Source organism: Monodelphis domestica, chromosome 5 (assembly GCF_027887165.1).
Source record: "Monodelphis domestica isolate mMonDom1 chromosome 5, mMonDom1.pri, whole genome shotgun sequence".
NCBI lineage: Eukaryota > Metazoa > Chordata > Mammalia > Didelphimorphia > Didelphidae > Monodelphis > Monodelphis domestica.
This window is the reverse complement of record NC_077231.1, coordinates 304915549-304939497: the sequence shown is the minus strand read 5'-3', so window position 1 is coordinate 304939497 and position 23949 is coordinate 304915549. Positions and strand designations below refer to the sequence as shown.

Here is a 23949-nt window from a genome sequence, read left to right as displayed (position 1 = left end):
TAAGAGTGTTAGTGGAACCATTTTACAGATGTGGAACCTGAGGCTGATTTACTCTCTCAATGATCAGTTATGATGCAGCTTAAGACAATGAGAACCAGGAACTTTCATGATCTCGGCTACACACACCAATAATCTTCTAACCTTTGCGCACAACCTTATATTGATCAGTTTCTTTTATCTTGTTCAGATAGGGAAGGTGTGGCCTGGAAACAGCACTCCATCCTCTATTGACTTGGACCAGAAGGAAAAAACTGGAGTTTAACATTTCATTCACTCGGGCCTGTAGCTCTTTCTGAATCCCCATTTTTTTAAAAGGAGAAAGAAGAGGGGGAAGCAGAGAACCAAAGAACACATGCTTCTGACCCTTCTTTTTTATTTTAATTTTTCCCAGATTACATTTTGGTGCAATTTTAATATTTGTTTTCTGATTTTTTTTTTTGTAATCTACATCTTCTTCCTCCTTCTTAAAAAAAAAAAAAGACTCCTCACCTTCTGTCTTAGAATCAGTACTTTGTTTTGGTTTCAAGGCAAAAGAGGGTAAGGGCAGGGCAATGGGGGCTAAGTGACTTGCCCAGAGTCACATAGCTAGCAAGTATCTGAGGTCAAATTTGAACTCAGGACCTCCCACCTCCAGGCATGGCTCTCAGTCTACTATGTAACCTAGCTGCCCTCATCTCCCATCTTCTTTTTAAAATGTTCCCTTTTTTCAGCTGAAAGCTGATGCTTTTTTTTTTTTAAACCCTTACCTCCCATCTTGGAGTCAATACTGTGTATTGGCTCCAAGGCAGAAGAGTGGTAAGGGCTAGGCAATGGGGGTCAAGTGACTTGCCCAGGGTCACACAGCTGGGGAGTGTCTGAGGCCAGATTTGAACCTAGGACCTCCCATCTCTAGGCCTGGCTCTCAATCCACTGAGCCACCCAGCTGCCCCCAAGCTGATGCTTTTTTAATGAGCAGGAACTGTAGCTTGTAAATGTCCATAAAACTTCTCCCATTTGAGACTTGCAAGCATTTAAAAGGGGCAACTAGGTGGTACAGTGGACAAAATGTCTCATACTCATCTTCCTAAACTGAAATCTGGTGTCAGGCACTTCCTAGCTGTGTGACCTTGGGCAAGTCATTTAATCCTGTTTGCCTCAGTTTCCTCATCTGTCAAATGATAGTGGGCTTAAAATACAGAATGCCAGAGATCTGGTCTCTGACACTACGTATCCTTGGGAGAGTCACTTAATTCTGTTGGTCTCAGTTCTTCACCTATAAAATGAGCTGGGACAGGAGATGGCCAGCCACTTCAGTACCTCTCCCAAGAAAACCCCAAACGGGGTCACAGAGAGCCAGATACCAATGAAAAGACTCAACACAAAACATGTAAAAATGAAGAGATTCTCCGCAGAAGACTCGGCTGCGGTTCTAACCACAGTAACCACCAGCCTCGAACAGAAGTGGTCCTCTGTGAGTGGTCTGAAATGCATCACCTCATTCCCATCTTCCCAGATGGGATCATTCCTCAGAGCTCCATTTATTTGGCAAATTAATGTCAAGGAGTGCCATCCCCTCCCCTGGGTACTGGAGGAATCTGCCATCCAGCTTCCTCTTCCAGCTCCCCCACATGCCGGAGAGCTTCCCACACACCTCCCGATTTAGGGACTCCAGGGAACTGCCAGTTTTTCTAAGTTTGAGAACATCTTTCCCTTAAACGCCAGCAAGCTGGTAATTAAGCCTTCTCCCAGATAAGGAGGAGGAGGAACAATAGAGAAAATTGTTATCATGTGCCATCAGAGCTTTGTATCAAGTGCTGGTGATACAATATTAAGATTGTGTAACGCTGGATGACAGATTCCTCCAATACCCAGGGGGAGGCACTTCCTGACTGCCAAGGATGCGAAAGTTTTCTTTTGTTACTGTTGCCTCTACTGAAGCAGATCCCAAACCCTTCACACTTGAAGGACACTTTCTTCTTCCTGTTAAAACTGCTACTTTCTGTCTTATTAATTCTAAGCAGAAGAGTAGCAAGAGCTAGGCAATTGGTATTAAATGACTCGCCCAGGGTCACACAGCTAGGAAGGGTCTGAGGCCAGACTCGAACCCAGGTCCTCTCAATTGGGATACATTCTTCTTGAGATGGGGCTGAAAAATACTCACCTGGTAGTCAATCTTTTGGTGACCAGCATTTCTGAATTTGCACCCCACAGACTCCCATACATCCATCTTCTCTCTACTTCCTGACTTCCCTGGCCTTTAAGTCTGAGCTAATAGTTGATGCCTTTCCCATTCCTCCTTGATCTCTGTGCATTCTCTCTGAGACTATCTCCAGTTTCTCTGGCATATTTTGCTTATTGCATGCTATCTCCTCCACTAGACTGGGAGCTCCTTGAGGACAGGCTTTTTGTTTTTTAGCTTTTCTTTGTATCTCCCCCCCCCCCAACAAATTGACTGACTAATAATTGACTGAGTCAGCTTAACCTTGTCCTGGAAGTTTTTCCTTTTAAGGGCAACACCATATGATGGACTGGGAATAAGAAAAAGCTGGGTGCCAATCCCACCTCCGACACTCACTGTGTGACTGTGGGCAAATTACTTTAACATCTCTGCCCCTTGGCTTCCTCATCTATAAAATGGGGATAATAACAGCCCCTCCCTTCCCAGAATTGTTGTGATGATCAAACAAAATAAGGTCTTAAAGTGATGTGTGATGCTTAAAGCACCACACGTGTTCATTATCTTAGCATTAGCCTAATAAACACTGACAATAGCACATTATACTAAGTTCTGCAAGGGTCATAACATGTATCATCTCATTTGAGGTAGATGTGGCCACTATCTCCATTTTACAGATGAGAAAACTGAGGTCGAGAAAGGATAAATGCTCAGGATCCCACAGCTAGTCAGCTATGGAAGTGGAGTTTGGACTTCAGGTTTTCCTGACTCTCAGTTCAGAGCTCAATCTTCCCATGCTGCCTTCATCTGAGAAATATTTAATGAGTGTCTACTTGGCAGAGAAATGGCTCAATGGATAAAGCACCAAATTTGGAATCAGGAAGACCCGAGCTCAAATTTTACTTTGGACATTTAACTAGTTGTATGAACTTAGACAAATCACTTAAGCTCCCTCTATTCCTCAGTTTCCTTAGCTGTAAAATGAGAGCACTAGACTTGATGACTTTTTTTTTAAACCCTTACCTTCCATCTTGGAGGCAATACTGTGTATAGGCTCCAAGGCAAAAGAGTGGTAAGGGCTAGGCAATGAAGGTCAAGTGACTTGCCCAGGGTCACCCAGCTGGGGAGTGTCTGAGGCCAGATTTGAACCTAGGACCTCCCATCTCTAGGCCTGGCTCTCAATCCACTGAGCCACCCAGCTGCCCCCCTGATGACTTCTAAAAGCCCTTCTTGCTCTAAATTTCTGCTCTACTATCTGTACTAGGTGCTGAGATGATAGGAAGTCCATGGAATGTCTAGCATAAAAGGGGAATAATAGATAAAGTCAACAAGCATTTATTAAGCACCTGCTATTTGCCAGACACTGTGCTAAAAGGGAAGGGGGATAAATAGATGAGTATTCTGCAATAGACAAGATTACTCAACAAGGGCTAAACTAAGTGCTATGGGAGGTCCCCAGGGAAAGGAGGTCCCCAGGACACAGCAGCAGCCCAGGCACCTAATGCCTCTGGCATTCACCTGAACAGCCTTTATGAAAGAGGGCCAGCTCCCCAACATGATGAAGCATGGGAGTAAGACTTGGGGGAAGGGTACATTACGCCCAGAAGTAAAATGGCTAGAAATCATTACACCTAAATCTTAATCGCCAGCAGCAAAGGCAAGCTTTTTACTACCAGCAATAGCATACAAAAAATTCTGCAGGCTAGCAATGTCATCACAAGATGGAGAGAGTCGGACAGCACATTCTGAAACCCAACAAAGACTGGCTGGTACCTCTCTCAAAGACAGGACCATCTAACTCCAAATGGGCAAACAGCCCATGGCTTCCATGTGAGAAGCAGGTATTTCTGGGAAATCCAAGCCTCCTTTGGTGCACTAGTATATAAGGGAGGACCCTGGAATGGATTTCTCTGGATAGCCTCTAAAAACCAATGGCTACGATTTTATTCTCTTCAGGACTCAGGGCAGAGTGGACGATGGCTAAGCGGCTCCTGCCCTCTGCTGGCTAGACTCAAGCGTCCATTCCACATTGTCTTGGTTCTCTCCAGTTTTCTTTAGTGGCTAAATTAGCCATGATATTGATTAAATGAAGACAGAATGTGGGGATCAAATTAGTTACCCAGTCCAATCATCTCATTTTACAGATGAGGAAACGAAGGCCCAGTGAACTTGAGAAAGTTGCCCAAAATCACAGAGGTAGTGAGTGACAGATGGAATTCCAACTAAGGTCCCGTGGCTCCCCTTTCCATTGCACTAGAAGCCTCTCTCTCAGGAGCTACATGGCAGACATCTCTTCATTCTAGCCTGCGGTGCCATATGCATGGGATAAACAGGACAGAACTTGCCCACTTTGTATATTATAAACAGCTTCCAACTCCACGTGTAGTCATTCATTCATTCATAGACTCTCAGAGTTGGAAGCTGTCCCAGTGGCCATTTGGTCCAACCTGTATCTCAACAAGAATCACATCTCCAATCAACGACCAGCCAACGTTGGCCTCAAGACCCCCAGTGAAGGGAAGCCCACTGCCTCTGGGCAGTAACTCTAATTGTTAGGAAACTTATACTAAGCCAATTTTGTCTCTCTGCAACTTCCCCCATTGGCTCCTGGTTATACCCTTCAGGGCAAGCAGAACAAGTCTAATCTTCCCCTTCTAGACCTTCAAAGCATTGGAGATAGACATCAAGTCCAACCCTCCCTACCCCACCAGCCCAGCTATTGGTTAAGGAGCCAGGGGGCACCACAGTGCACAGAGATTTGGGCCTAGAATCAGGAAGATCTGAGTTCAAATTCAGCCTCTGATACTTACTAGTGAGACCCTGGACAAGTCACTTAACCTCTTGACTACTTCAGATTCCTCATCTGTAAGACAGGGATCATAACCTATCTCCTATAGTTGTTGTGAAGATAAAATAAGATACTATTTGTAAAGCCCTTTGCAAACCTTAAAGGACTATATAAATGCTAGCTATGATCATTTATCATCTAGGATAATTGCTGGTTTATGGCTTGCTGGAACAGCTAGGTGGTACAGATAGAATGCCAGGCCTGGAGTCAGGAAGACTCATTCAAATCTGGGCTCAGACATTCCTAGCTGTGTGATCCTGAGCAAGTCACTTTACCCTGTTTGCCTCAGTTTCCTCCTCTATAAAATGAGCCAGAGAAGGAAATGGCAAACCACTCCAGTATCTTTGCCAAGAAAACCCCTAAATGGAGTCATAAAGAGCTGGATATGACCGAACACCTGAACAACAAAAATTTATGTAGCATTTTAAGCTTTGCAAAGTGTTTTACAAGTTACTAGTTTGGCTAGTGCTCAGCTTGAGCAGAAACAGTCATAAAAAATAAAGTTGATAATGCACATTTACAGGGCTTTGAATGTCAGGAAAGTTCAAGCCAGTGTTTGCTCCATGGATTTAAAAGCCCCCTGACCCAAGCAGCCTTCCTAAATGATGTTGATTTACTCAAAAAAGTGGGGATGGAACCCAAGAGCAAGTTTTCATGGGCCATGTTAGCTCTCCTCCTGCTTTAAACCTAAATCCATGGCTGCACAGTTTTTACCATTTATATTTTTTTCTATAATCACCTAAACAGGAAGAAATGGTTAATGTTGCCTTTCTAGGGCAGATCATGAAAAGTCCTATAATACAAATATAGATGCTGTAATAATGGTGAAGAGGTATCTTGGAGATGCATATGTATGAAGCCCATATCTCCTTTAGGCTCAAGGGTAAAAAGGCTCACAGATTTGGTTGTGGATCATCTCATTTTACAGATGAAAAAACTGAGGCTCATGAAGTTTGAGCTTTGTTCAAGGTCAGAGATAATAATTCTTATTATATTATGTAACTAGCATATGCTTTTTAAAAATCTTACTTTTTGTCTTGCAAGTAGGGTTAAGTGATTTACCCAGGGTCACACAGCTAGGAAGCATCTGAGGCCAGATTTGAACCCAGTTTCTCCGGACTCCAGGCTTGAAGCTGTATCCACTGTGCCACCTAGCTGCCCCCTGCATTATGCTTTAAAGTTTGCAAAGTGCTTTACAAATAGGATCTCATTTTACTCTCCCAACAACCCTGGGATATTGGTTAGAGCTCTTAAGATACTAAACACAGGAGGCAGCAGACTGACTCCAGAATTATTTTTTTCCCCTAAACCACACCAAGCTTCCCCATTTTCAAGGTCCTGATTCTAAGCTGTTGCCTTCATTGTTCTTTAAGTTCAAATCACATGTCAAAACCACCCAGAGGGTAAAAACTCCCAGAGATCAAAAAGCTTGGACTTCAACCAGTGACAAATACAATCTAGTGTCAAAGTCTCTCACAGGAAGGGGGAGAGAGGGGAGAAAGGGGGGGGGGGAGGAGGTGGGGGGAGACAGACAGACACACAGCGAGAGACAGACAGACAGACACACAGCGAGAGACAGACAGACACACAGCGAGAGACAGACAGACACACAGCGAGAGACAGACAGACAGACACACAGCGAGAGACAGACAGACAGACACACAGCGAGAGACAGACAGACAGACACACAGCGAGAGACAGACAGACAGACACACAGCGAGAGACAGACAGACAGACACACAGCGAGAGACAGACAGACAGACACACAGCGAGAGACAGACAGAAAAAGCGAAGGCTTAAGGAAGCCAAATGGCTTGGGCTGAATACACATAATTAGTCAATTAGTATTAAGCCCTCATTTCCTGTCAAGGAAGGTGGTATATCCCAGCACACACACCCATGCAATGCTTCTCAAGGTATAAGGCCAACAAATTGAATTTCTGTTGAGAAATATTTTGTTTCTATTTCTATTATTATTCCCAGATGAGGAAACTGAGGCAGAGGTTAAGTGACTTGACCAAGATCACATATCCAGGCAATATTCTGAGGCAGATTTTGAATACAGATCTTCCTCATTCTAAGTCCAGCACTCTATCTACCACATTGCCTTGCTAAAATGTTATCTTTACATGTTAATATAATTTTATTTTTAAAATATTTTCCCAAGGTTATATGATTCATGTTGTCTCCCTCCCCTCTTCCCTCCCCCTTTCCAGAGCTCACAAGCAATTCCACTGGGTTATACATGTATTATCACTCAAATTCTACTTCCATATTATTCATTTTTGTAATAATCTTTTAAAACCAAAACCCCAAATCCTATACCCATATAAACAAGTGATGAACAATATGTTTTTCTTCTGCATAAAATATTATCTTTCAATATTAAACTTCCTCAAATGACAAATGCTGGAGGGGCTGTGGAAAACAGGCACACCGTTTCCCTGTTGGTGGGGCTGTGAATTGGTCCAGCCCTTCTAGAGAGTAATATGGAACCATGCCCAGAAAGAGTCTAACTCTGTATCCCCTTGGATGTGGCTATACCAGAATTGGGTCTCTACTTGAAGGAGAGAGAAGGAAGAAAAGGATCCAAGTGTAAACAATATTTATAGCGGCCCTTTTCCTGGTAGCCCTAAATTACAACTAAGGGGTTTCCACCTGCTGGAGAATGGTTAAGTAGCTTAGGCTAGGAGAATGAAATGGGATATTTTTGTGTTATAAAAAATGATGAATTGGAGTCTTAGAACAAACTGGCTTCTCGGAATTCTATGAGGCAAAGATAAGTGGGCCAAACAAGGAGAACAATTTAAACGATGATGACAACATAATGAGGAAGAAGGACATTGAAGGGCTTTCAAACCCTAACTAGTGCTATGCCCAAGCACAAATCCCGAGGCCTTCAGACCAGAGACTAGAGAGCCTAAAATGCAAAACGAGACACGTGTTGTGGAACGTGGCCTAAGTGAGAATTTAACTAGGAATATTTATAACGAGGTTGTTTTTTGTTCTGTAATTGTTCGTTGGGGGAGGCAGTGGGAGGGAGGAATAATAAATAGTTGCAACATAAATAATTTTTTAGAGTTCCTTGACATTCGGCACACTATAATCAAGCCTTTAGATTCCCTTTAAAAAAGCCACAGCCCCCTAAAACAGCATAGAACCACAGAACAGGTGCTTTGATTGGTGTATTAGTGCTTTAATCTCCAGAACTGCTGGAGAAATAGCGAATGCCTTTCTTTAACTCTGAAGACACCATCTTGTTATTCATAATTGGTATTGCGTCAAGGCTAAGAGATGACAGATGGACAGTGGGTGTGCTCTCCTGACCCCATCACACAATGTCAAGGGAAACTGAGGAAGGCTTCCAGAGCTTTGGGTAGACTCTGTGGGAAACCAAAGGGAGGAAGCAGGATGGGCAGCCATGGATGGGGAAGGGAACATCCTCAACGTAAGCCCTGAGAGACATCGGAGTAGTTGAATATGAGTCAATGTGGGGGAAAATGGAAAGGTCATGAGATGTGGAGATTCAGATCCCAGCTCTGCCACTTACCATTTGTGTGACATTGGGTAAGTCACTTCACCTCTGTCTGCCTCAATTTCCTCAACTGTAAAAAGGGGATAATAGCAATACTTCCCTTGAAGAGTTGTTGTAAAGATCAAATGAGATATTTATAAAAAAGTGTTTGCATGGAACCTGTCACATAGTAGGTGCTATATAAATGCTTATTCCCTTCCCTCTCTGGGCTTCATTTTTTTTTCATCTCTATAATGAGGAAATTGGACTTAAGGACCTTCAAGGTTCCTTCCGAGTCTAAATTTATGAGCCTGTAAGTACTGATATAGCGGTAATGTGGACTAGTCACCTGACCCTTCATTCCTCAGTTTCCTCATTTGTAAAATGGGGAATGGAGCAGAACACTAGAAACAAGGAGACCAATTAGAGTTGAATTCTAGGCTCCTACTACTAACAGCCTTGCAGGGCAGCAATCTGCCTGGACACCAGTAAAAGCATTTGCCAAAAAAATTCAGGGAGAGCCAGGGTTGGCCAATTATTTTTAAGCATTTAAACAATGAATATAATAGTTAATCCTCAATTCCTTCAGGCATTACAAGATTCTCTAAGAAACAGTGGGGCTTCCCTTTCCCTTTTCAGTATTAACCAGAGAAGCTTTACAATAACAACAGGATCCGCTAACTCAACTGGAATGTAGCGAATGATCGAAATGAATAACTTTGTGAGTAATACCTCATTCATTGCCCCTGGAGGCTCTGGAAGACTCTCCATGCTTCTTGTATACTCTGCAGGCTATTTCAAGCTCCCTTATTCAAGGTCCAGCTCAGTGCCCACCTCTTCTAGGGAGCCTTAATGGAAGGTTCCAGTTCTTTCTTGTCAAACTACATACAACATGGCGCCAGACGATCTAAATTGTCTCCTGACCCAAAAATGATAGGCTCTTGACAGACAGACACCATTCTGACACCTGGTAAGCTCCATGAGCTCTATTCACATTTCTCCTTTGTTGTACCCCTTTTACAGATGAAGAAACTGAGTCTCAATGTGATACTTGTGCCACCCACCTATTAAACAGGGTGATTGTGAGGAAATTTCCTTATAAACCTTCCTGTACTACAGAAAGTTGTTGTGAATCATTACCATCATTTATACTGGTCCTTGGTGCCTGACACAGAGGGCAGGGTGAATGGTGGTGAATGGGCCTCTCCTGCCTCCCACATTAAATTCAGACTTCTCTTTGGTACTTAATATTATTCCCAGCCTGGCTCCCCCATCCTTCTGGACCATTTTCACATCATCCTCCATCACATTCTCACCTCCTTGATGTGCCCTGCACATATCTGGTATGTTTTCGAGTCCAGAGTCCTACCCCCCTCTTTTTAAAAATGGGGAAACTGAGGTCCAGTTTAAATGACCTGATCAACATTACTTAAAAGTGTTGTTATATTGCTTTCAGACTTGAACCCAACCATCAGAAGAACTGAAATGGAGACCATAGTCATGAGCAGCTGACCTGTGAGGCGCTTCAGGGAGGAGCTGGATCAAAGGCTGTCACTAGAGAACTATATGGAAGGAAGAGAAGATGGGCTGGCTGGTCGGTCATGTGACAAGGCTGAGGGAAGGGTATCCTTGTGACAACAGGAGAAATGGAGGCAGGCCTCCATCGCTGGTGGGGAGACTCCTTGCAGTGAGCTGCCCAGGATGCCAGGTAACTGCCTACATCATTAGATGGCACATTTACATGGAGGGGATCCTAGGACCAGTAGAGCATCTGGGACAGGCTCAAAGTCTGTTTTCTCAGGATTCAGGGTGGGGAGAGGGAGAGAGTAAATCTTGTCCCTGTTTGGGGCTGGGAGGCCCACAAGGACCCATCCTGTGGGAGGGGAAGGCAGGTCTTCCTTGTCTGTGGACAATTAAGAGCTGAGGCATGTTGAAATTCAATTCAAAACTAGTGAACCTTTATTAAGCATCGATTCTGAAACAACCAGCCCTTCTGATGCAGTGAGAGGCCATCACAAGATCCAAAAGGGCTCTATGGGGGTTTGGGGGGGGGGAGACAGTCTTCTACATGGGTCAGAGGGAAGTGGGTCCAGCCCAAAGGACAGGAAGCCCACAAATGCCCTGGACAGTCTCAGTAAAGAAAGGACCCTAGGCAAGAAGGGACCAACCCCTCAAAACCCAACCAGCCAGTGACCTTTCCCAGCAGCTAAATTCCCAGCTTTTACTTCCTCAAAGACGCCCTCCCTCAGTCTGCTCAGATGGCAGGCAGACACCTTTGTTTTCACTGCCACTGGCCTCCCATCTGGGGGTTAGGGAGGGTCCAGGGCAGGGATGGATGATGTCCCATCAGTGAAGTGTGAGCTTTCCAGGGAATGAAGAAAAAGACCCCAGATCCCCAGTGGCTTCCCATGTCTAGCCTGAGGCGTTTCCTTCCCAGGCTGGTCCCTTAATAAGCATCCTCCTTGCTCTGACTGCACATTTCCCAATGTTCTTCTCACCTCCTTTTGATTTAGGAAAGTATAGTGGGGGGAGATTAGCACACAACAGATACCCATATGCCACTAATACCATTCAGCTGTTTGTGTCCCAGGATCAGAGATTTAGAGGCAGCACAGAGAATCTGGGGGTCTTGTCCAGCTCCCTTTTTCCTGGTAAGGAGGTCTGGCCCAGAATGAGGAAGGGGCTGGCTCAAGGTTCCATGAATAGTGAGTGGCCAGGAGGGATTTGAATCCAGGTCTTTTGAATATAAATCTCTCATCTCATATCCTGTATCATTTAACTGGTTTTCCAGCCACCATGAAAATGCTAGCCTAGCTTTGAATAATACTTGGCGATTGTCCAGCCACTTCAGCCTCCATATTGCCACACTAACCCCTGTGTATCAAGGCTATGAAGACAGCGGAGCACATTCTACAGACCCAGGACTACAGTTTCTTTGCCATGGCACCCAGTGAGGTGATTTTCCTAAGATCATGTCCATGCTAGAGAGAATGCTAGATTTGGAGTCCAAGGTCCTGGGTCCAAATCCCAGGTCTGCCTCTACCCCGTGGAACCTTGGACAAGTTCCTTAACCTGTCTGGGCCTTGGTTTGTTCTGGAAGAGGAGGGGCATGGGCCAGGTGACCTCTGAGAGCTCTTCCAGCTCTAATCTGATGAGCCTGTGACCAGGGCGCTTCACTATGGCTTAGCCGTGACGTTTCAGATCTCCAGAGCTGAGGAACCAAATCCTGAACAACTCCTGCCATCAACTGATCCCTCACTTACTGCTCAGGGTGGCCATTCTTAGGGGGAGTTTTCCCCAGAGAGAACTAAACACACTTTCCCAGTTTGGACTCTTCCAAAAGCAGCGTGCATGCATTACGCATTCATGCAAATGAGGTGTTACCAGATTTCATGGGAAGAGTCCAGGAGGCTTCCTTACCAAACAAGTTTACCCAGGTAGGCAGCTGAGAAGGAAGGAAGGAGGAGGGGGAGAGGGAGGGAGAGAATGAGGGCATATATGTGTGTGAGTGAGAAAGAGAGAATGAAAGAGAGTATGTGTGAGAGGACAATGTGTGTGAGAAAGAGAATGTGTGTAAGTGAAAGAGAGAGAGAGAGAGAGAGAGAGAGAGAGAGAGAGAGAGAGAGAGAGAGAAAGTGTGTGTGTGTGTGTGTGTGTGTGTGTGTGTGTGTGTGTAAGAGACAGAGAGAAAGTAAAATCTCATTCTTGGACAACTGAGGGCTGAGAAAAAATAAATGCAACAGATGGAGCCATAAGGGTGCTGAGGCCTCAGCAGGGATACTGCCAAGAAGCCAGGAAGACTTGGAAGAAGAGTTTTAGTTCCAGGAGATGTTCCTTGGGCAGATAATTTTTCCTCTCAGAAATTCAGAGTTTTCCTCCAAAAACAATGGCTCTAAGATCCTTTCTTTCTCTAAAACTGGGACCCTATGACCTTGGGCAAGTTACTACCAACCCCTCCAGGTCTCAGTTTCTCCTTCTGCACATTGAGTGGTTTTAATACTAGGTGGCCTCCAAGATCCCTCCCAGATCTAAATCTATAAGGCTATAAAGCCCTGTGTCCTCTGCTTGGGCAGAGTGATCATATGAAGAGCCAGAGTAATTATTCTGTTAATGGCCAACCATGAAATTCTTCAGGAAAGGTACTACCACTGCCAATGGCCCTGTGGTCGTCAAGTCAGATGGGGCTAGTGACCCACTATAATCAGTTTAATCTCACTCCTTGTAGTCAATGGTGAAGACCTGCAGCACTCATTCACCATCAAGTTATCTCCCCTTTTATTTGCAAATCATCAAAAGCTATATATGTGTATGTATGTGTGTGTGTGTGTGTGTGTGTGTATATATATATATATATATATATATATATATATATATATAAATTAGCTAATATTATTAGCATTATTATGTCAAGAGGATCTCAAAGTCAGGAAGACCTGGGTTCACATTTTGTTTGAAATCTTATCTGGAGATTGCCTGAGGACAAGGGAGCTGAGTCTGTATTAACTAGATACCTAGTTGTCTCAGGCCTGCCAACATCCAACAAACCAATATGGCACGTTGATGAGAGGCTGAAATCTAGGAATAGCTGGGGAATGCAGCAGCTGTCTATGATTATCATTTGAAAGATGGATGGAAGGGAGGATTCAGAGGTTAAAAACAAAAGGGTTCCTGACCTCAAAGAGCTAACCTTCCACTGAAAATATATCTTGTATGGCTTGGAAGGAAGAATTGCTGTGTGGGAAAGGGTGCATCAGTCCTTCTCTCTCTTCCATCTTGATGCCATTGACCATGAATTTGTGGCGCCTCTGTTTCTTCTACCCTTTGTGTGTTTATTCTTTCCTAATTATGAATGACATTAGCCTAGGAAAAGGTCAAAAGAGTCATCAAAGATGCAGCAATAGAGTCTGTAGCTAAGTCTGCTGGAAGCCACAGCAGGTGAGTCTAGTGAGGAGCCAGAGCAACAGCTGAGAAATCTGCTGACCTTGCCCATCAAGAAGCCGGTTCAGCTCATCAAGGGAGTGTTTTGATCACTGGCGACACAGAAAAAGGACTTCCAGGAAAACTAGAAGTCATTTGATCAAAAATGTCAATTTAGACTGGCTTCTTTTATTGTAGAGCAAACTTACTTCCCAAACTCACATTCTAACTACCACCCTAGACTTCTGATTGGTGAGAATAACCATCTAGCCTAACTCAGATCTATCACACAACCCAGTCATCCTCATGCCTGGCACAGAATAAGCACTCAACAAATGCTTTTTTTCAACCATTCATTGACTCATTCATTCAAAAGAAAAAGTATGCTCCCTTCCCCCAAAAGAATGGGGATTTATATCTTTATAACCCTAGATAGAGGAAAAATAAATAAGGAGAAATGAGATAAGAGGTTATAAAAGACAAAATAGATGCTATAATACATAATTCAAGTTTTTATGTGAACAAAATCAATGCATATAGAATAAGAAAAAAGTAATAGATTGGAGGGAATCATTGTATCAAATACCCAGTAGAATTAATAGTTGGAGACAGAGTTTGTCCCAAATGTGGACAAGATGTAAAACAAATGTGATGTAAAAACCAAAGATATCAATTCAAATTTGAAAAACAAAAAAATAGAGCAAACATCCTTTTTTTTATTAGCAAATACCAAACAAAAAATCTATGCCTTTCTTTCCTTTTGTCATAGAATAGATACTAAATATTGGTTCCAAAGCAGAAGAGTGCTAAGGGCTAGGCGACTGGAGTTAAAGCACTTGCCCAGGGTTACATACCTAGGAAGTGTCTGAGGCTAGATTTGAACCCAGGACCTCTCATATTGTCAGTCCTATTTCTTGTGCCTTTGCTTAACTGTTTTAACTGTTTTTGTTTTTTTAATAGGAAGGTATTACCAAGAAGGGGTTGTTTCTTTGGAAGTGACTGACATCAATAAAAAAAATCTATCAAAAAATACAGTTTCATTTTTTAAACCCATAGACCTGGTTGCTGATAGAGAATTTGACCTGCTGGTCCCTGTAGTGGAAGGTGGCTCCAGAAGATTTTCTATTAGGCTAGCTGGCATTGCAAGCACCATCAATGGATGACTGTATTTCTTGCTGGTATGGCACTGGGGGGGTGGGAGGGGGGTCCAAAATAGTTTCCTCACCAAAAGGAATAACGGAAACCTTTCTCAGCCAGAAAGCAATAGCCAAACCCCAGTGAAGGCAGAATAGGAGAGATCAAGGTAGAAGAGAGAGAAATCTCAGGGGAGGAGGCTGCCAATGGAGAAGCCAAGCCACCAAGGGGATCTGAGCAGCAGACATCCTTCACATCATCTCAGATCCAGAGATCTCTGCAGAGACACCAACCAAGTACTGACCATACCTTCTGGGCATTCAATTTGTTCCCTTGCATTTTTTGTAATCTACAAACACATTCCAAGAGACATTTTCATCTTGGAGTCAATACTGTGTATTGGTTCCAAGGCAGAAGAGTGGTAAGGGCTAGGTAATGGGGGTTAAGTGACTTGCCCAGGTTCACACATCTGGGAAGTATCTGAGGCCAGATTGGAACCCAGGACCTCCCATCTCTAGGCTTGGCTCTCAATCCACTGAGCTACCCAGCTGCCCCCAGTTTTAAATTCTTTAAAGTGTTTTACATAAATTCTCATTTGCTCCTCACAAAACTGTGAGGTAAGCGCTGTCTATATTATTTCCTCCATTTTACTGATGAGGAGACTTGGGCTAAGAAAGGTTAATTGCCCTGTTTAGGGCCACCTAGCTACCAAGTGGGGTAATTAGATGGCCTAGTGGCGCCAAGTCTGGAGCCAGGAAGTTGCACATTCAAATCTGGCCTCAGACACTTCCTAGGTACATTATGGCCTTGGACAAGTCACTTGACCCTGTTTGCCTCAGTTTCCTTGTGTCAAATGAGCTAGAAGAGATGACAAACCACTCCAGTATTTTTGCTAAGAAAACCCCAATTAGGGTCATGAAGAGTCAGACACAACAGGAAAAATGGCTCAACAACAAAGCTACCAAGTGTCTGAAGTAGGATTTCAACCCAAGTCTTGTTTCCAAGAGAGGCATTTTGTTCCTTGACATGCTGATCATTATAACTAGATCTTGTACTTCTGCCCAACCCAGTCAACCGTATGGCTGTGACAATGTGGTCTGCTCAATTACTGGGAACAAGGTGGGCACCCATCCGTCTCAGTCAGTGAACTGGTATTTGCTCAGTGCCCAGCACTGTGCCTCGGGCTGGGCATCCAAAAGAAGGCAAAAACAAAAAATGAAGTATCGATCTCTAGGAGTTCACATTCTAACGAGAGAGACAACAGAGAGGAGGTTTGAGCTGCAAGTCAGATGAAAAGGTCCCAGGGTCCTCAGGGTGCAGCAGCAAAGCACATGGCAAATGCCTCATCTTTAATGCCTTGCCTACTAATAAAAGTCATATCAACTTCTGCTGTAGAACCATTTGAGGCAGTTTCCTCATCTGTGAAATGGGAACGATTACCTTACAGGGTTTCTGGGAAGAAAGTGCTCCCAGCCAAGGGGCTCTCAATATTGGCAAGCTATAATTTAGTGTACCTTCTTTGCTTTCTCTCCTTCAAAGACCTCCGTCTAATCCAAACACTCATCAGAGCTACTAAAGGCCAAGATCACTTTCATCGAGAAAGGAGGACCCTCGAACTCATCCTGGACGAGCTCTGCCAGCTTAATCTCCCATTTATTAGTCCTGGGATTTATGAAAATGCTGATGAGTGGCCATCCTGGAAGGATGGAGAATCATGGGCAACCATGGGATCTTCCCTGCCAACACCTAGAGATGAGTGAAATCATTCAAATAAAGAGCAAATGGGGGCAGTGAGGCAGCCAGTCTAGAGTCGGCAAACATGCAAACAGATTAAAAAGTCATTGAGCAATATTTCACAAAATTAATAAAAACACAATAAGTGGGAGATAACATTACATTTTACAACATAGCTGCAGAGATTCTTATGTATGGATCAATGGCTCTCTTTTTATTTAAGTTTGACACCATGGAGTCCAACCCCTTAATTTTACAGAGTGAGAAACTGAGGCTCAGAGAGATTAAAACATCAGCGGTTCTAGATCTCTTATAATCAGAGAAATGCAAATCAAAACAACTCTGAGGCATCACCTCACACCTAGCATATTGGCTAACATGACAGCAAAGGAAAGTAATGAATGCTGGAGGGGATGCAGCAAAGTAGGGACATTAATTCACTGCTGGGTTGTGAATTGATCTAACCATTCTGGAGGGCAATTGGGAACTATGCCCAAAGGGCGCTAAAAGACTGCCCTTTGATACTGCTATTCCCTGCAGTATGTTGGCCCTGCTGAGAGTAAAGAGTTCCAACCCTCCCAGTTGAATGAACTTTTTACCCACCAGATTTGAAAAGGCTCCCCCCCACCATTAATAACTTGGAAGTTAAAGATGGCAGGTGTCAATACTCTGCCTCCATTCAGTGTCCTTGCTATCAAGGTTCAAGGGCTGAGATGGTGATACAGCAAGGCACTGTGGAGTGCTTAGGGTGTGTTGGAGCACAAAAGACAACACGGCCATCCAATGCAGCTGAGGAAGTCTCCAGGTGTAACGACCTTTTGTGCCACTGGACCCAGGCTTCCAACGCCGAGAGAGTGGGACTGTCTCTGTGCATCGACTTTTCCACTTAAATCTCCTTCATGCACAAGTGTCTTTGTGCACACTCATCTATCATAGATGAAAATGCACAAAGACAATCGTCATCCTCAGTCATCAAGAGACTACTACTAGCACTGCTGGTAGTTTGTACCCCAAAGAGATAAGGAAAAAGACTTGTACAAGAATATTCGTAGCTGCACTCTTTGTGGTGGCAAAAAAAAAAAACTGGAAAATGAGGGGATGCCCTTCAATTGGGGAATGGCTGAACAAATTGTGGTATATGTTGGTGATGGAATACTATTGTGCTCAAAGGAATGATGAACTGGAGGGATTCCATGTGAACTAGAAGGACCTCCAGGAATTTATGCAGAGTGAAAGGAGCAGAACCCGGAGAACTTGTACACAGACTGATACATTATAGCACCATCAAATGTAATGGACTTCTCTACTAGCAACAATGTAATGATCCAGGACTTCTGAGGGACTTATGAGAAAGAACACTATCCACATCCAGAGAAAGAACCGTGGGAGTGGAAACACAGAAGAAAAACAACTGCCTGATCACATAGGTTGATGGGGATATGACTGGGGATGTAGACTCTAAAAGATCACCCTGGTGCAAATATTAATAATTTGGAAATGGGTCTTGATCAATGACACATGTTAAACCCAGGCTACGGGAGGGGTTGGGGGAGAGGGACGAGAAAGAACATGAATCTTGTAACCATGGAAAAATATTTTGAATCATCTAATTAAATAATATTTTCAAAGAAAACAAAACAAAAAAATCAGTGATTTAGAGGGAGAAGGGACCCAGAGGTCACTAAGCCCAAACCTTCATTTTACAGGAAAAGAAACCAAGGCTCAGAGAACTCAGTTGTCCAGTCACAGATGCAGGATCAATCGGAAATGCTGAAGGCTTCTTCTCCCTTCTCCAGCCTCAGTGAGGCCCCAGAAGTTGCTTTGTTGTGTTTTGTATACAAAGGCTACAAGAGCCTCCTAGAATTACAGGACCTCACAGTTCAAAGGGACCTCAGGAGCCATCCCCTCCCACACCACTCCAGAGAACAGGCTGGCCAGTCCCCCTTGAGGGATTCTTAGGCATTCTTTCCAGCAATCCCCAAGATCCTCCATTCAGTCCTGGGCCTGGAGTCCCAAAGTCTATTCTTTGTGAGTTCAAATCTGGCTTCAGACACTTCCTAGCTGTGTGAGCCCGGCAAGTTACTTAACCCTATAGGCCTCAGTTTCCTCATCTGTCAAATGAGCTGGAGAAGGAAATGACAAACCACTCCTTTCTCTTTGCCAAGAAAACTCTAAATGAGATCATGAAGAGTCAGATAAGACGGAAATAACTGCACAACACGGAGGTCTACCAAACACCTGACTTACATTCTCTTGTTTGGGCCTCAAAACAACCCTACGAGGTGGGCGGCATGGTAGTATCCCCATAAGGTCTTATCAAGCTACTTGATTCTATGTCTTCTGTCACCCCCCTCAAATTTGGTTAAAATGCTGAGATTAGACTCGAAGGCCTCTACAGTCTCCCCCCTGAAGTCAGAAAGACCCGAGTTCAAATTCATGTACATGGGTAAATCACTTCACCTCTGCATGACTCAGTTTCAACTGGAAAATGAGGATAACAGCACCTACTTCCCAGCATAGTACAGATCAAATGAGATAATATTTGCACAGTGCCTAGCACACGGGTAGGTGCTACAGGGATGTTTATTACATACATCCCCCTTTCCCTTTCTAGTTAGAATCCCAAGTCTTATCACTCCCTGGGTCTCAGTTTCCTCTTCTGTAAAGTGGGAAGTTTGGACTAGCTCATCTTCGAGGCCCTCTCCAGGCTAACTCTGATGCCACAGAGTGGCTTGGAGAGGATGACCATGATTTCTCACAGTTTGTACCACTAGAGGAAGCTCTGGCAGGTCCTATCATGTCAGCAGGGTTTCTAGGATGCTCCCAGTGCTAGCACAGAGCCAGTCTGCATCTGTTGTCCAAGGGCCAAGGAGAAGCCCATTTTCAGGTTGGCTAGAGGGCGATAAGTGTTTCTGCCTCTGGAGAATCTGCCCAGGTTAGAAAAGAGTCGCTATCTGTGTCAGGGAGGGGAGTGGCCGGCCACACACCGAACCAATCACCCAGGCTGAAAACAGGCAGCAGCCTGCGCCCATTAGGAGACTTCCCTTCTCCACCCCACTGGGGGATTCCCTCAGATTTCGGGCAGGGCAGTTGGTTCTCTCTCTAGTTTACCGAAAGGGAAAAGATAAGCATTTCCAAGCGACTTGCCTAAGGCGTCCTGTGCCCTGGGGGGGAGACAAAGGCGGAGAAGGTGCCAGCCTGTTAGTCTTCAGGAAGGGTTTCTAGCCAGCCCGGGGATGAAGGGGAGATAAGCGCTGGCATTCCAGAGAACTACCCGGAGAGAAAGTTTGCCTTTTGGTGTTAATAACCTATCTAGCAAGGGAGAGGCTACTAACCAGCAATCAGGCTGGCCAGCCACGCTCATTCCCTATTTACTGAAGGCTCCCTACGCCCAAGGAAATGCCGAAGAGGAATGCTGCACCTCCCGGCCTCTCGGCCCGGTTCTTATCTCGAAACCAGAAGCCCCTTCCAGAAAGGCATTCCCGATTAGCCTTCCCAGCCGCTCCGGGACCCAGACTGCGGGCCATTTGCGCTTGTTGACATTTCTAGGTAGGAATTAAGTCACTGCGGTTTTTCTCGTGTTTATTCTTCTGCCCCTCCCTGAAAGCTCTGGCTGGGGGTTGCGAGCCTTTGGCTTCTGCCAGCCAAAGCAGACTCCGAAGAAGTTCGGACTCCCGGACGACACTGGTAACACCTGCCTTAAAAGAGAAACATCCCTCTGGGGCCCCAAACGCTCCACACCACGCAGCCAGTTAGGTTTAAAAAAAAAAAAGCGAAACTTGAGTCATGGAAGCATATATGGATCTGGAAGGGCCCTCGGAGACCTTCTAGGACAATCCCCCAATTGTCCGAATGAGGAAACTGAGGCTCAGGCAGTTTCAAAGTCCCAAAGCAGCTCTTCAGGAAGGGAAATCCAAGCTCCCTCAGCCCGGACACACTGCAATAAGCCCTGGTGGCCACGCAAGCCAGGCTTTCTCTCATTGACATTTCCACCATTCGGAACCCGCCGTCCCAATGCAAAGGTACCAACCCAAATCACTGCATCCTTCCCAGAGACGCGACAATCCTTCCTGCCCCGGTGGATTCTGGGCTCAGGTGTAGGAAGGGATCGGAGGCCTCTCCCCCAGGTCAGGAGGAGCTGCTGGGGACCATGGATCACCCAGGATGGCAGGGAGGAACTTGAGAGAGAGCTCGCCCTCCTCTCGGGAGTGCCGGAAGGTCTACAAAGCGCTTTACATGTAGTGCCTCCCCAGAGGTACGGAGGCCCGGAATGGGGGGCGGGGGAGCCTTGTCCCAGGTCCCTCTGGCGGTAAGCCCCAACGCCTCTGCCCCCAGACCCAGAGTTCCTCCGAGCTCTGCCCATGACCTGGAGATTTTAGCACGCCCAGCGCCGCGCCAACGGCAGGCAGGTGAGCTCGCCTGGTGCTCTCCCCTTCACACCTCCCTAAGTCACCAGGAAACTCCGAGTAGGGTCCTGGTAAGCCCTTCCCCCCACCCCGCACCCCCAGGGGCGCGCAAGCCAGCACGCGAGCGCGCGCGCACACACACACTCACAGCCCCACACCCCCTAGCAGCTAGCAGCCGGCTGCCCGCCCGCCCTTTCTCCAGCCCCGGGCCGGGGGGTGCAAGGGGTACGGGGGGCTCCCGGGAGGCCCGCGGCGGACGGGTACTCACGATCTCGGCCACGATGAGGATCCCGGGCAGGGTGCGCAGGAACTCCCTGTCGTAGGCGAAGCTGCCGCTGGCGGCCGAGAAGTTTTCTGTGAAGGAGCTGGCGGTGGTGGTGACCGTGTGAGAGCGGGAGCGCTGCGCCTCCTCCATGTTCGCGCGGCCGAACGGCGGCGGCGCCCCCAGCCCTAGCTCTGCGCCCGGCCCAGCGCCCCAGGGACTGGAGGGAGGCTGTGGCGGGCCGGGCAGGGGAAGGGAAGACGAACGCAGCAAGCAAGAGGAGGAGGGGAGCCCTGCGGAGAGGTGGGGGCCCTGCAGCGTCCGCCCGCCTGCCTGCCCGGCCGCGCCAGCCAGCCAGCCCCAAATCAGCTCGAGGGGCGGGGAGGGGGCGGGCAAGGGGAGGGGGCCGGCCCGGGCACGCCCCGCGGGGGAGCCGGTAGGCAGTCCGGTCAGGCTGTTGCCTCTGTCACCTGTTACTGTGAAGAGCGCCCAGGTGCGGGGGAGGAGCTGAGCGGAGCGGCCCCAGCTGGGCTCACCGACCCACGGACCCACGTGCTGCCGCGGGAGGGGCTGCCCCCCAAAAAAAACTTTTCCCCGCCGCTCCACTGGGGTCTTCATAAAGCGGGCTACCCGCGCTCATTCCCAACGCGGCCAGGTAGACTCAGAGGGTCCGAGCCCGGGATTTGACCTTCCCGCCTCACTTTCTTTCTTTCTTTTTTTTTTTAAACCTATACTGTGTATTGACTCCAGGGCAGAAGAGTGGTAAGGGCTAGACAGTGGGGATCAAGTGACTTGCGCAGGGTCACACAGCTGGGAAGTGTCTGAGATCAGATTTGAACCCAGGACCTCCCATATCTAGGCCTGGCTCTCCATCCCCTGAGCCACACAGCTGCCCCTCTGCCCCACTTTCTGATCAGGAAACTCAGACCTAGAAAGTGACTTGCCCATGATCACACAACTAGTAAGCAACAGGAGCTAACCTTGAACCCAGGTCCTCTGTGGTAGGGATGCTGTCCCTGTACTTCATCCTTAGGGACATGTAGCCAAGCCCCCTTATTTTACATCTGGGGAAACTACGGCCCAGAGGGGAACAACACAAAAAGTTTATAACAGAGCTGAAACTCAGATTATAACTTTAGAGGAGACAGGCACCTTAGAGACTTCATTTTACATAAGGGGAAACTGAGGTCCAGCAAGGAAAAGTGATTTAGGCCACCTGCTAGAGTGCAAAGAGCTCTGGGACTGGAGGAAATAGAGAGCCTCAGATTAGACCTGAGCCTGTAAAGTAGATATGGTACCTCCCATCCTAGTCATGAGGATCAAAGGAGGGCATGGTTTGTGAAGTGCTTTGCAGACTAAGTGGGAGTTTAGCATCAGCTGTTAAATTAGTATTCAGTCATTCTCTATTCTGATGGCCACGGTGAGCCATTGACTCAAAAGAACTTAAATAGGAAGCTGGAAGGGGCTGTAGAAGCTATCTAGGTTAGCCTCATTTTACAGATCACAAAACCAGGCGCCAATGAAAGGAAATGACTTTTCTAAGGTCATACAGATGGGAAGCAACAGAGTGCATTCTGGAAAATGAGGCACTAAGTGTGGACAAGTAGCTCAAGTCAGTGGGAATCAGATCCCTGCAGGATAAATTACTTCTGTGCCTGGAATGGGGACTCCAGAACCCTACCTGGGGGAGAAGGGCTACAGTAGGACCTCCTAGTTGGTTTCTCTACATCCTCACCCCCCCACACACACCCCAACCTCCAATCACCTTCCTCTCCTGAGAAAGAGGCTCCTTGAAACTAATTAATTGTCTTCTCGGCTCTGGCCTGCCAAGCAGGTGTATGGTTGGGGAGAGAGGGAGCAGCCCTCTCTCCCTGGCAGCCCCACCCCCACTCCCATTGGTCAGCCTTATCATTTCCTGCCCCTCCTGTCAGAAACAATATAAGGAACCCATTTAATCTCTTTCCTCTTGCAGCCAGCAACTTCCAAGAGATGACTTTGTATCCCTCCCAGCAATTCTGCTAAACCCTGTAGTAACAGCTTCCTACTATTAGCTTTAGAGTTCAGAAAACCTATTTGATACTGTCACCAACCCTGTAGAACTGGTAATACATTCTTATTTCCATTCTTCAGATGAGGAAATCAAGGCTCAGAGATGAAGAAAAATGCTTCGTAAATGTTTCTTTGGAGTTGTTTGTTGTTGTCGTTATTAATATTAATGTCATTTTCCTACAGTCACATGTATCAGAGCCAAAATTCTGAGCCAAGTTTTCCAGCTCCCAGAATTCTATGCTCTTTCCTCTGTTCCATAGTTCCTCTCAGGGGCACCAAGAGCTTTATAACAAGGTGTTTTTTGTTTGTTTGTTTTGTTTTTAGCTTAAGCATGGAATAATCGAAAGTTTAGGGTGAAAGGACTGAGGTTCCAGTTCCAGGGCTGATAATGACAAGATCTGAGGCTGAGTAAATCCCTTTTCTTACCTAGAGAATAAGGATAGGAAAGCCTCTGATTTCTTCATAGAATTATTCTGAGGAGCAAATAAGATAAAGCCCTTTGCAAACTACGAGTCCGTTGTAGATTTAAGAACCCAGACAGAAGTTGAAGGAGTTCCAAAAATGACCTGATCTACTCTGTACCCATTCTACAACTGAGTAAACTCAGGAAAACAAGTTGAGTAAACAAGTTTAGAGAGGTTAAGCAATTTGCCCTAGATCACATAGTAAGTGGCAGAGTCAGGATTCCTTTCCTTAATGTTGAGTCATTCTTGTATCCTAAGTATAAATCCAAGTGGGTTCTAATCCATGTTGTCTTGGATAAATTTCCATATTCTGTTTGATATAATTTTTATATACAATATGATAATCCACCTTCATTATTTATAATGGTCAATAGTTTTCCTTCTTTGCTTTATCCTCCCCTGGTTTGGGTATTAGGGCTCTATTTGTCTCCTCAAAGGTATTTGATGACATGCTCTCTTTCCTAAC

The 23949-nt window shown here is 45.8% G+C and overlaps 1 protein-coding gene across 2 annotated transcripts in view; it reads right to left on the bottom strand.

Annotated features, from left to right (window-relative positions):
• Positions 1 to 21344, bottom strand: part of CMTM8 (CKLF like MARVEL transmembrane domain containing 8) — a 64448-nt gene extending 43104 nt beyond the window's left edge. The window contains exon 1 of one of the 2 annotated variants that reach the window (XM_001370050.4): positions 20977 to 21344. In XM_001370050.4, coding sequence (XP_001370087.2) covers positions 20977 to 21123 — 147 coding nt within the window. In that variant the 5' untranslated portion in view covers positions 21124 to 21344. The remainder of the gene's footprint in view (positions 1 to 20976) is intronic. The other variant, XM_016426475.2, reaches the window with a different exon arrangement.
• Positions 21345 to 23949: the final 2605 nt, after the last annotated feature.